At 33.7% G+C, this 13,611-nt stretch overlaps 1 protein-coding gene across 7 annotated transcripts in view; it reads left to right on the forward strand.

Annotated features, from left to right (window-relative positions):
* Nucleotides 1-2,977: 2,977 nt before the first annotated feature.
* The window catches only part of LOC110112055 (probable DNA helicase MCM9), a gene marked incomplete in the record, with an annotated part of 93,502 nt that continues 82,868 nt past the window's right edge, over nucleotides 2,978-13,611 (forward strand). For all 7 annotated transcript variants that reach the window (XR_003702538.1, XM_020844131.2, XM_020844130.2 and 4 more), the window contains 4 exon segments: nucleotides 2,978-3,199; nucleotides 3,278-3,380; nucleotides 3,466-3,568; nucleotides 3,672-3,810. Coding sequence is in view for 6 of the 7 variants with exons in the window: in XM_020844131.2 (XP_020699790.2) it covers nucleotides 2,982-3,199; nucleotides 3,278-3,380; nucleotides 3,466-3,568; nucleotides 3,672-3,810 (563 nt within the window).

A 13,611-nucleotide genomic window follows, 5' to 3' on the forward strand; every position in this document is an offset into this window, starting at 1 on the left:
TGATTTCTAACTTAAAATTTTTGTCAATATTATATATATATATTAAAATAAAATGGTTTAAGTTAAATAATTATTTGTAATATTTTAATTATATGTGATTTTTTAATTAAATATAATAGTTATTTAATTTAAATTAATTTATTCTGACAGGAACTGTTTGAATATATATATATATATATATATATTATCGTTAAGTTAAAGTATTACATTTGATTAAATATGTATTTAAATTTTATTTCAAAATTGGCTTTATGAACACAGGATCTCTCAAGATTGAGGCTTGATTCCCACCATTTCAGGATTTCGCTAACCCGAATTTTCATTTTATACATAATAAATTATTTATTTTTTAAATGTTCAATAAAATATAATTAATTTTTTTTTAAAAAAAAATTTATTTATTTCACCTTTATTTTAAAACATGAGATCAATTCCCGATTTCTCAAAAAATAAAAAAATTAATATTTTTTTTAAGTGTAAAATAATTTTACATTTTTTCTCCTTTTAAAATTTTTTTTAATGAAGTTTTGTTTTTACTTAAAATCCTTCAATTAAACTCTTTAATATATTTTCAAATATATATATACATTCTAAAAAAAAAAAAAGTGAGAAATTCTGCGGGATAACAGAACTTTCCATGTTACACTCATTGGTTAAGTAGAAGAGTGATCATCCAAATAAAAATAGAAAGCTCTCAAATATAGAAAAAGACAACGCATCATAAATATCGCAATATAAAATAAGATGTCATAAACTCATAATAATAGAGTTAGATGTAAAGCCAAGTGACCATCAATACCTTTATAATAGTTTTTACTATAAACTCTTGAGTTATTGAGGACATTCATTGATCACGGAATGATGAAATAATGGCCTTAGCCCTATTTTAATTCAATAATTGAAAATATAATAGAACTGTTATATTCTCAAAAAATTATCTTGATCGGGCACGAATCTCGAGGCAAAACCCAAACCAGAAACTTCAAAAATTAAATCCGGGAGCACTCGAACTCCGATTTCAGCAAGCTTACAGTCAAACTGAGCGTCTCGAAAATTTGAACCCAACAACACCAAATTCAACTCAATCCGAGTCCAAATGAGCCCAAATCAAGCGCCCGAAGTGCTGTTGGAAAGCTCGTACTACAATTTGAGTTACCAAACGGTCTCCGATTTTAACGAGCTTATACTCGAATCGAATGGCTTGACGAGAAAAATCCAACGAGCCCAAGATCGCCGAATTCCAATATCACTAAGGCCTTCAAATGTCCAATGAACGGTGCACGATCGAAGGGTTCAACATCAACCGTCCATTCGACCAATCCCTATTCGCCCCTGATCTCACACGTATATACAGGCCATGCCACTTCAGAAAAACTATAAATAGAGTCCTCATTCTTCACAAGAGGACTCAAGTGAGAAGAGAGAGAAGAAGATAAGAGAAGAAGGAGGAGAATCAGCTCCTCCTCGACCACCGCCGGAGTTCTTCCCGCCGCCTGAAAACGCCAGAATTATGCCGGATATTCGGGAAACGTCGGGATTTTGCACAACTTTGTTTTAATTCAGGAGAAACTTAGTGTAATCTGATTGTTCTAACTTATGGGATGAATCAATTTCTTGTAATTTACGCAACACTAGTGGAACTTTTTAACTGGGCGTGGCCCCGTGGTTTTTCCCCTTTACAGGGTTTTCCACGTAAAAATCCTGGTGTTCACTTTCTTTTCTGTTTGTGTGTTGAATATTCGTACAACGTTCAGACGTGAATTTGTAAACTCTACCGCCGCGTATATTCTAGCCCACAACAAGAACAAACAACGGTCATAACAAGACTAACACACCAAAAAGCACCCTATAGTATGCGCTGCAAAATATTAAAAGTTTATAAGCTAAAAACAAAGATCTTCATAGAATGAAAACAAATATTCTAGACTCAAAAATCTAAAAAAGCAAGAAAATAATTGATCATATAATTCTTCCAACATAAGCTTAACCGTAGCAAATCTACATACGGTTGCCAGTCGCTCGAAGGTTGACCATCCAGGAGTGCACAAAAAGCTAAATCTCCGGGCACTTGCTTCATCATTGTTCATAAATCAACGACGTGTCAAAATACCCACCCTTTAATATGTTCATAACTCTTTCAGTTCTTTATTTTATGCCATTTAAGAGCATCTCTAACCGAAAACCCCATTTTCCACTGCAAAATATAACAAAACTCCAAAATGCGATAATTATGCTCCAATCGAACTCCACTTCACATGCTTCGTCGTCTCGTTTATGCTGTAACCGTCTTTCTCCATTTCACGGGCAAATCCCATTGACACATAAAAATTTAGCGGGTGAACAGTGCGACACAATTATTGACGTTCACTGTTCACCCACGATGAAATAGCGACAAAATTACCGCCCGAATAGAGCTACGGATTGCCGTTCCATCGGAGATGGTCTAACATTCGAAATGACGGAGAAAACAGTGGATATGCAATAATAAACACCCAAGTATCGCCTATTATTCATTTCTTTCAAAAATAAAATAGATGCAGCACCATATAAACAGAAAGAATGAAATTTTTTAGATCAGCAATGCCATTCTGCATTTTATCAATTGCTTCCAACACCTAAGCTGAATTCGGTCTCAGCAAAAAGGAGTTCAAGTGCAGGAATGCTTTGCAAATAATTTCAAAACTGAAAGAACATTCAAAATAGAGACGAGTTACAGTTTCATTGTCGTTATGACATAAAAAAAAATTTAAATTTTTTTTTTTCGTTATGACATAGGTTACAATGAGGATCAGCTGTAATATTTCATTATTTCTAGCAATTAAATTATCTGCCATTTTGAGTACATCAACTATTGACATTAAAGAAAAAAATGAGTATTTTAAAGCATACTTATTTGATGTGCTATATATTTTATTTTAATGTGTAATTATAATGTGTTATAGCTAAAAAATAAAAAAAAATTGTGTTATAGCTTTTTTCTAATGAACTGTTACGTTATAGCTGATGTGTTGCAAACTTGCACGTTCAGTCACATTCCTCCGGCCCAGAAAATGAAAGCATCAGCAATAGTGCCGCAGGAGGGGCCTCCCGCCGACGTCGTGCAAGCCTTCGTCCGCTTCCTCCTCAGCCACCATACGTCTTGTATCCGCTCTATCCTTTTCATCAATGACCTCACACTACATTATCCAATCGTTATCGAGTAACCCTACTCTCTCTCTCTCTCTGTCTCTCTCTCTCTCATTCTATGTGGATCCCAGCTTATAAATCATATTTTTAGCTTCGCGGAGCTTCTAGAGTTCGATCCTCCCCTCGCCTACCACCTCTTCTCTCACCCCACTGACGTATTGCCCCTCTTTGATCAAGCCGCGCACATCTCACAGGTAATGTTCATCTTCCTCAATTCCATTTTCTTTTTACCTCCATCTAGCATCGATCTCCTAACCGGTCACTTGTGCTCGTTCCTAGACGATTGTTCTTGATGGATCGGAGGGCATCGAGGCTCGCGGGAGCCCTAAGAAGTTCGTCCATGTTCGTATCAATGTCACCGGTTCACCTCTTGAATGTCCTGGTGATTATCTCATTTCATTCCTTTTTCATTTTGATGAAATATGATTTAGAAAATTCTGGTAAGCTTGTAAGATGGTGTTAACGGGAGTTTGGAATTCGTGCAGAAACTTTCCCGAATATTGGTAGGCTGAGGGTGAAACACAGGGGGATACTTCTCACTGTTAAGGGCACGGTTATAAGGTCGGGTGCTGTTAAGATGATTGAGGGAGAAAGAGTATACGCATGCAGGAAATGCAGGCATAGGTAAGGTTTGTACTCATGTTTTAATTTTTGATTTTTTAAATGTTTTCTTAATAGTCCAGTTATATCGGATAGTTTGTGACACGGATCTTCAAATTTCACTAAATTTTAAGTGAAAATATGATACCTACTCCCTTCACTTCCTCTCCATTATTTTTTAATGAAAAATTTGCTAAATAAACTACCAGACACCTTCATGTTAAAAAAATTTATACAAGAAGTTTTAGTATTTGTTGACCTTGGATGGAGTCAAATTGCATGGTTGAATCTGTTTAAACAACTCTAATATTATTGCGAGCATTTACCTCACATTATTACGGTACATATAAGCTCAAAAATGAAGGGAAACTTATGGAGTTTTGGTGATTGTTAACCCCTTTGAGCCCATACAATTGACAAAATCAATTTTAATGATGACAAACACACATTGGACATATTTGATGGTTTGGTTGAGCTTAATGCATGTTTAAGTATCTATCTTTTGAATGGAAATGCCGTTGGATGGATGTGTGCATATGAACCAGCTGCAAAGCTAGCTACTTTCTTTTATCTTTAGATGTACATGAAGTTGATCATGTTTATGGCCGTTCAGGCTTAAACAGTTAAAATAATCCTCATTTTTTTTATAAATAAAAATCACTCTTTTAAAAAATATTATATATTTTTAATCTAGCCATATATTTCAGATCACTTTTTTACATGTTAATTACTCTATTCTACATATATTTTGAATTCTTGATCTCCCATAAATCATTTAAATTATCATAATCCATTTCAAATTTTTATAGGTTGCCGTTGATAGTTTATTGGTCGCTAATATTGGTTTGAACGAGTTTTGGGCTCTCAATCTAATGGACCACTTCTAAGATTTAGGAGGCTTATGTTAGAATAATGGCATGCTACGAGGTAGTTTGTGGTCCTTCATTAGCCTATTTTAGTATTGTAATGTACATTTTGTGTCATTATGCTTTAATAATTTTCCTTGGTTTGCCATTTGGATTGAATTTCCTTAAGTTTCACTTCACGTACATGCCCTCTGATTGGAATATATAAAATGATTTGAAAAACTTAAGAAAAGATATGATATATAAGTTCTAGAAACACTAAAGATAAAATATGAGGCTAATGATATCCTTTATAATAAATACATAAATAAATAAATAACCAAAAGTATAAGATAAAAGGTTTCTAAGTATTATGCTAATTGGTCTATATTAAACTATTGTGTTTATCATATAATCTTATATATAACTAAAAAATAAAACACCCCTATATATATATATATATATATATATATTGATTCACTAATATATATCATTTTGTTTATTTTTTATTTTACTATTATTTTCAAACAACACTGCTGGTGTGCAAAGTTTTTGCAAATCATTTTTCTTGTGTAGGTAAGTTGTTTTTTGTCGTAGCATGAGTAATTAGAAAATGATCAAAACGGTTAGTTAATTGTTTATAAAAAATCAAAATGGTCCCCAACTATATTAAATGACCATTTTAACCCCTCAACTCCTTAAAGAGGAACCAAAATAATCTCACAATGAGACTATTTTGATTCTTCTTAAAAAAGTCAAGGGACTAATACGATCCTTTAATATATTTGAGGACAATTTTGATCCTTCATAAAGAGTTAAATGACCATTTTGTTCATTTTCTCCTTGAGTAATACTAAAGGGCTTTTTGTTTTAATTTTGATGTCCTAAACTTATTTTTGCTAAATGAGTAATGGTTAAGCACTTTTTTATGCAAATGGCATTTTGAATTGATCACTCGTGAAATTTTTCCAATCCTCCATCTTTGTTATTGCATTTGATTGTGCCAAATTGTGAAACATATATGTAGTTCAACCCAAATCAAACATTTATTGAGGATAAAGAAGTTAATTTAAAAAAAAAAAACTCAACTTCTATGGTTCATGGACCTATAAATACAAATTAGTGGGTTTAAACTCATTTGTAGATCACTAATCAAGAGATTATGACTCGCTGTGAAGTTGTTGACTATAATTTAATGCTAAAACTAACTTAATTATTTCTATTAACTTTTATTTATCATCACTAATGCCTCAAGTCTCTGTTAGGAAAACTCTTCATAGCCTATTTCAACCTCCTACAGCATCCAAACTCCTCTCCTCAGGCTTTTGAAGCTTTGAAATGAATCCAAGCGCTTATACTACTTGCTCCTTATTATCTAGGGTATAATATCTTCTAAATTTTGTTCTTACCTTAGAAAATAATTTGAATGTTTCACTTATTTTTTGGTTTCGTCATGATTTTTTAAAAATTAGTTCCTTAATTTTTTTTTTAATTTCCTTTAGATCTATGGTTTCATCTTCGCATCCCATTCATTCACTTCATTTGAATCATGTTTGATTTATTGCTCCATATATCAGTCTGGGTTGTGATATCTTGACTTTGTTTCGATGTCCAAGCTTTAGTGTACTTTTATAAAGTTCTTCTCCTTTGTGCCCAAACTTGTAAGAACGTTAAAAGTAATATGACCATCGATCCACATAATGATAATGGTGCAAATATTGCAACCACCTTCGGCATTTCAGTGATGGTTTTTCTTATTGGGCTGTAGAAACTTTTGTCAAGCCTTTAATCCTGAAGAATGTGAACATGGTTCTTCACTAAATTCCCACTTTAAAGAAATTTCAGTGCAATTTTTTTTTTAATCAAAATTTATATCCAGTAGACTAGTACATCCCTAGTCACTCTATTCTCTAGAAAGCTGGACATTTTGCAAATTTAAATCATGCCTACTCTCTTGTCATTGCTACATCCTTATCAATGAAAATTTTGATTTGTTGAATAGTGATGACGACTCATCTAAAGCTTCACAATCCTTCCTTCCAAGGGTCCTCACAACCTCTTTCGTTGGTACATTAACGTGATATTTCATTATTTCTTTGCTTTAGTGTTCATTATGTGTTTTTTTTTGTCAAATAAGTATGTGCACAACTATGTGTGAACAATCAAGTTAGCAATAAAATTGAACCAGCTTAAATCATCTTGAACACACAAAAATCATCCAAAATCATCATAGATATCATCTATGACAAATCACACAACAATACCAATAATCAATCACTTAAAAATAGATAAATTCATCAAGAAGAATCCATCAACAATACGCACAATACTTGACTGACAATCAGCCAAAATTAGTATTGGTTTAGTATTATTCAAGAAAAAGATGACTAGTAGTACCCATAGTCCCATATAGAGTACATCATTGTATTTGTTTAAGGCTGCAAGAATTTGTTTGATTATCTTCAAGGTAGATTGACTTGTGTGCAGTCCCTCTCGTAGCATCGGCCATCGATTCTATCTATAAATAAGGAATCCAATCTTTGGCACGGGTCACAAAAATACATGGAATTTAGGATTTTCTAACTATATAACTTTTGCTCTTTTTATCTATATATATCTTAATATTTTATATACTCTATCTCTGTTGATCAATCCAGGTTCTGGTTGCGGCAGTGATATGCTTCTTGATTGAATTGACAAGGATAAAATACCTATTGCGTAGGTGAAACTCCTAGAAGAAGAAGAGGAAAAAAAGAGAACAAGGGAAGAGAAAACAAATTTTCATTTCCTAAAACATCAATTATAGCAAGTGAACTTATTATAGGTTTGTACAAGTAAATAAAAAAAAGAAGTAATAAATCCTGTTACAATAATAATTGGGCTGTTATGGGTTCATTTCTTATAAAGACTATGGGTTGCTTCAGTCCTTAGACTGTTTTCTGGACAGGCTGTACTTTATCATGAGCTTATTCGTCTGAGTTATAGATCTATTATTCTTATTGTTTTTATATTAAATTTGCATCAAAGAGAATGTATTGATACTTAACACTCCCGTCCCTATAAAACATTAACATCGTCTTCAAGGTTAAGGGGTGGAGCTGAAAAATTCTCTCTAGTGGCGTCATCTGGAGTAGAAAGTGTCCATTGTAAAAGCACCTATTTATGAGTTTGCTCATGTATGTTTATATTACGGGTAGCTAGTATGACATGTGGTAGGTTTAGTGGTTGGTTGTTATGACTGAGAAGAGGAAGATGTGTAATGATAGTGGGTGGAGTGCCAAAAAAAGATTTGAGAATGGAGATATGAAAAACTAGATGAATCTTACTTTATGGAGGAAGTGTTAGTTGATATGCTACTAGACTAAAATTGATTGGGCCCGAAAGATGCCAAAGTAGCATTTGGATAATTTTGAGTATGTGCCGTTAACGATAGAATTTTGACGAAAAGTTGTTGTTTAATCAAAACCTAATCTCCTATCAATAAATGAAAATTCCGTCGATTACGATCAGCTATAATTTCATTATATGTTGGGCTTGTTGCATGTTAGTGCGAAGAGTTGGTAAAAGATTCTGGTGGTTAGTTAATAATGAATCTTGACTTCTTGAGTATGAATATTTTAGACAACTTTAACAACAGAAGGTATTGGAGGTGGTAAACATCCATTGAGGGCCTGATATGGAGACATCTTAATGGCGGTATAAAATGAGGTATTATAAGAGAGTTCAGCCCAGCATATGAAGGTAGACCAGAGTTTGGGTGTATTTGGAAGTGTTGGCATGAAGTTATTGTTCCAAACATCTATTTAGGACCTCAGTTTGGTCATTTGTTTGTGGATGATAAGCAATGCTATAGTTGATTGTAGTACCATTTAAAGTAAAAAGATGACATTAGAATTTTAAAAAAAAATACTATCCCTCTCTGAGATAATAAATTATGGGAAATCATGCAAATGATGTACCATATTGACAAAGAGAGTGGCAACTGGGGAGGCTGAATATGTGGTAGGCAAGGGTCCAAAATGGGCATATTTGGAAAGGTAATAATTAACAACTAAAATAGTAGTGTAATCTCTAGATTTTGGTAGATCCATTATAAAATTCATGGACAAATCCTCCCAAATTTGATATGTTACTAGAAGAGGAGAGAGTAGGCCAGCTGGTGCCATGTTTGAAGATTTGATTTCTTGACAAATATGCAACAATTGCGAACAAATTTAGCAACATCTTTATATAAGCCTTGCTAGTAAAAATTTGCAATGAAGCATTTGATAGTTTTAAGTGTACTGCAGTGACCTGCAAGAGGTGTACATTGAAATTCAATAATTAATGTTTTTTTAAGAGCATGATCTTTACTAATGTAAATGGGGTTTTTAATATATAAAAGGTTGTCCCTGATATGATAATCTGTTGGGGATAGTTCCCATTTTGTCAATTTTGAGGTAATTTGAAGTAACTCCGGGGAAGTGAGAGATTCTTGTTTTAACTGCTGAAGTAAAGAGAAAGAAAAATTTGCAATTATTGAAAACAAGGAAAGCAAGAGAAGAGATAGAAAACTCCTTGGCATTAGAGGTATGAGATAAAAAGTCGACGATAGTATTAGATTTTTTGGGCTTATATTCCATGGTGAAGTTTAAACCTAAAAGCTTATAAAGGTAATATTGTATATTGGGAATGTGTAAAACTTGATTATGTAGTTCCCTAAGTCTTTTATGGTCGGTGTGAATGATAAATTGATTACCCAAGAGATATTGGCACCATTTGAAAATGACTTCTGTAATGGTGTATAGTTATTTTAAATAAGTAGAAGATTGAGAGAAGCATATGTCCAATTTCTTACTAAAGAAAGCATAGGATGATTATTTTTCCTTAAAACAATGCTAATAAAAGTGTTAGAGGCATGTTTTTCTAATACAAAGGGTTTAATGAAATCAGGTAGAGCTAACACAGGGGCAGAATTCATGGCCAGTTTTAAAATTTGAAAAGCGGTGGATGTTGTCGTGTCTCATTTAAAAGCATCTTTTTTAAGAAGATTGGTTAATGGTGCAACAATAGAACATAGTTGGAAATAAAATGGCGGTAATAATCTGTTAATTCCACAAAGGATCTTAAATGTTTTAAGGAAGATGGAATAGACCAATTGAGCATGGCTTAATTTGATTTTCTTTGGGTCAGCTAACACTACCAGTGGTGACAATGTGGCCAAGATATTCAATTGATGTTTGACAAAATTGATATTTTGTTAGTTTTAGAAATAGATGATTATCTTGTAGGCATTAAAAAATTAGTTGGAGATAATCAACATGAAGAGATAAGGTAGAGCTATAGATGAAAATATCATAAAAAAATGTTAGGACGAACTTGCGAAGATAAGAATGAAAAACTTGATTCATTAAAGCCTGAATAGTGGATGGTGCATTTGTAAGTCCAAAAGGCATTGCTAAGAATCTGAATGACGGTCGTATATGCGAAAAGGCTGTTTTTAGGTGTCTTTTAGGTGCATTCGAACTTGATGATAACTGCAAAAGAGGTCAAATTTAGATAAAAAGGTAGCATCATATAATTCGTTCAATAACTCGTCCACTATAAGTAGGGGTGTCAATATTTGACACGACCCAAAAACCCGACTCGAACCTGACAAGAAAATTTCGGGTTCGGGTCAACCCGAACCCGAAACGGGTTGGGTTCGGGTCCTGTTTTTCAACCCGTTTTGAATTCCGGGTCGGGTTTGGGTTGACCCGGAAACCCGAATATGACCTGGTTTTAACCCGGAATACTTTAGTTCAGCGTATTTAGGGGATTTGGCCATTCGTCGGTGCTTCACAGCAAAGCGAACTCCCGCATTTCTTCCGATCAAAATGTTGTAACTTCCGATTTGATCTGAAGGGAATGTCCTTCGTGGAGTGAAGCCAAACAGCAAGGACGAAAAAGAGAAGGTAAAAAGCGAACCCTAGATGCCTCTAAGCGCACGAAACAGAGAAAGCTACCTTCGCAACTTCGCTGCACTCGTTTGCAGCTCCTGCTCGAGTGCTCGACTTTCTGAGGTATGGTTGCCCCCTGTTCGGTGCTATAATCCTATAACTATGAGGGTTTTGTCTTTTATAGATTCTGAAGTCTGAAGCCATTGTTCATTGGAAATCGGAATGCAAAGACGAGGACGACGACAACGAATCGTGGGAAGCCATGAGTAGCCTGAAGTTCTGTCGTGTATATACCTTAAGGAAGACAAATAGCACAAGAATACAAGATCCTGCAGCAGGTGTCTGCGGTAACCTATAATGCATCTCAAACTTGTTTCCTTGCCTTCAATATATTTTTGTTTTCTGCATGTCTTTGTTGTTCGAGGTGAACTAGAACAAAAATTAGCAGAAAATATTGATTGAGTTCATTGAATTGTTAAGAGTTTTTCCTAAAATTGCAAAATAAAAATTGTTGCTAACAAAAATAGAGAAAGTTACCTTCACAGGGAGCAAACTCCCGTTGTTTCTTCCTGATCAAAATATGCGGGTCGGGTTCGGGTCCAAAAAACCGACCCGCTTGCAAAAACGGGTCGGGTCAAACAGCGTCGGGTCAGTTTCGGGTTGAAACCGAACCCGACCCGTGACCCGATTTTGACAGCCCTAACTATAAGGATTGAAAATTTATCTTTAACAGTAATGGAGTTAAATGCTCAATAATTAACGCAGAAACACCAATTGCATCATGTTTCTTAACCAAGAGAACATGACTGGAGAAATGACTATGACTATGAGGAATAATGCCTGATTGTAACATTTCTTTAACTAATTGTTCATTGCATTTTTTTGAAAGTGAGGATATTACTAAGGACGAATATTGACTAGTTTGGAAAGTGAAGGAAGGTTTATATGGTGGTCAATAAAATGTGGCAATGATAGGCATTGTGAAATGTTAAATAAATATTTAAATTGTAGTAATAAATTGACATTAAAATCTAGAAAATTATTAGTGGTGGATGCGAGTGTTTCATTAAGCGTTTTGGTGGGCTGAGTTTCATTGATTAGAAGATGAGTGTGAAGGGTAAAAATCTGTATCAATGGAGAATGTGATATAAACACAAAATTTATGTAGGGATATGGGGTCCATAATAAATTGTGGTTCCCCATGAAGAATGATATTGTGATTATAATCAGAAAATTACTTGTTGAGATCACACTAATTATGTAATATTTAGCCTAATAATCGAAGCCATTGCATATCTAAAATAATATTGGCCCCGTACATAGAGTAAATGAATAAATCTAAAATGACCAAATACCCTTATTTGTTTATAGGAACTTTTGAACATTTTGAATTGTAAAGAAGTAAATTGCTATTGCCAATGCATATTTTAAATTGTTTAATTGGTTTGGTGTGAAGGCCAAGTTGGTGAACAATATTACCTTAAATAAAGTTATGAGTGACAAAACTTGCAATCAAAATATGAACATTATGTTTCTTAATACGGCTGGTTAAACGAAAAAGAATGTATATTGAATTGTCCGGCTAGAGCATTTAAAAAAATTATTTATATAGATAAATCTAGAGAATCGATGTCATTAGGTGAATGTTGCTCATGCTCTATAGTATTAGAATCATTAGTGCCCATTAAAAGATAAAATTTATTAGGGAAACAATGTTTAGGGTTAAATGTTGACTCACAATTTAAACAAATTCCGTTCTTCCAACGAAATTGAATTTCCAAAGGGGAGAGCTTGAGGATGGGCAGATTAGGAAGTTTTAAGGAGGAATTTGATGATGGCGTGTGGGTACTTGATTGGCCTATAGGCACGAAAAAGTGGGTAGGTTTGTTGGGGATGAGAGTGGAAATGATTTCCGCCAATGTTAAGGATACGTAAGAAAATCTTGAAATTTGAATTCTTGGTGGGGAGTTAAATCCATGGCATCTAAAAGAGTAATGGGTTTGACTAAAAAATTTTCTATGCAATTCTTGTTTGAGACTAGAAATAAAATAACTTTTAATAGTATATTAAAAAAGATTTAGAATTTTAAATGCAAGATATTCAGAAGCTATTTGGTACTCAAGAATGGATAATTGTTGAGTTAATTTAGATAGATTGCCATGTAAATCTTCGTAGGAAGAAACACTAAAATGTTGTTGTAATTATATCATGAATTCGGGCCAAGGAGTTTGGACTTTCATGCAAATCCATTGATACCATGTAGCCATAGAACCTTCAAGATGAAATGTAGCAATTCTTATGTGGTGGTAATATGGCGTGTTATGAAAATTGAAATATTCTTGGGCTCTAAAGATCCAAGTTTCCGCATCATATCCATTAAAGTGAGGAAGTTTGACTTTCATGTTTTTAAGGAAAGATAAACCTGCATTGGCTGGTGGGTATTAAGGAGATGGAAATCAGGTGGCTGATCCCCCTGGTGTACGGTGGTGGTTCTTGATGGGCAGAAGGTGGACGATCTAAGAAGATGTTGTCGAGGCGCTTGTCAATGGAGGCCATATATACTTGGAATTGTTGTAATGTTCTTCCGATAGAGGCAAATTAAGCATCCACTTGTGGTATAGATTTTTGAATTTAATAAAATTTTGATTCGTAAAAATAGTTGGTTGTGAATATTGTAGATGAAATTAGTGATATTAAGAATATTACAAAAGATGTGCTTGAAGTATCTAAGGGAAAAATTACTACTAGTAAAAATAGTTGGTGGTGGAATCAAAATGTGTAAGAAAAGATAAAAAATAAAATGATTTGTTATACAAATTAGTTTAGGTGTAAAAAATCTAATAATTGGGAAATATATAAAGAGGCCCCGTAAGGAGTCTAAGAAAGCAATATGCGATGCAAAAATTTTAGCTTTTAATGATTTATATAATAGATTATATACTAAGGAGGACGAGAGATATATGTATAAGTTAGCTACACAAAGAGATAGTATTAGTAAAGATTTAGTTCAAGTGAAGTGTATGAAGGATGATGATAAAAAAGTTCTTTTATTAGAAGAGATG

The sequence above is a fragment of the Dendrobium catenatum genome, unplaced genomic scaffold, assembly GCF_001605985.2.
Source record: "Dendrobium catenatum unplaced genomic scaffold, ASM160598v2 fragScaff_scaffold_1384, whole genome shotgun sequence".
NCBI lineage: Eukaryota > Viridiplantae > Streptophyta > Magnoliopsida > Asparagales > Orchidaceae > Dendrobium > Dendrobium catenatum.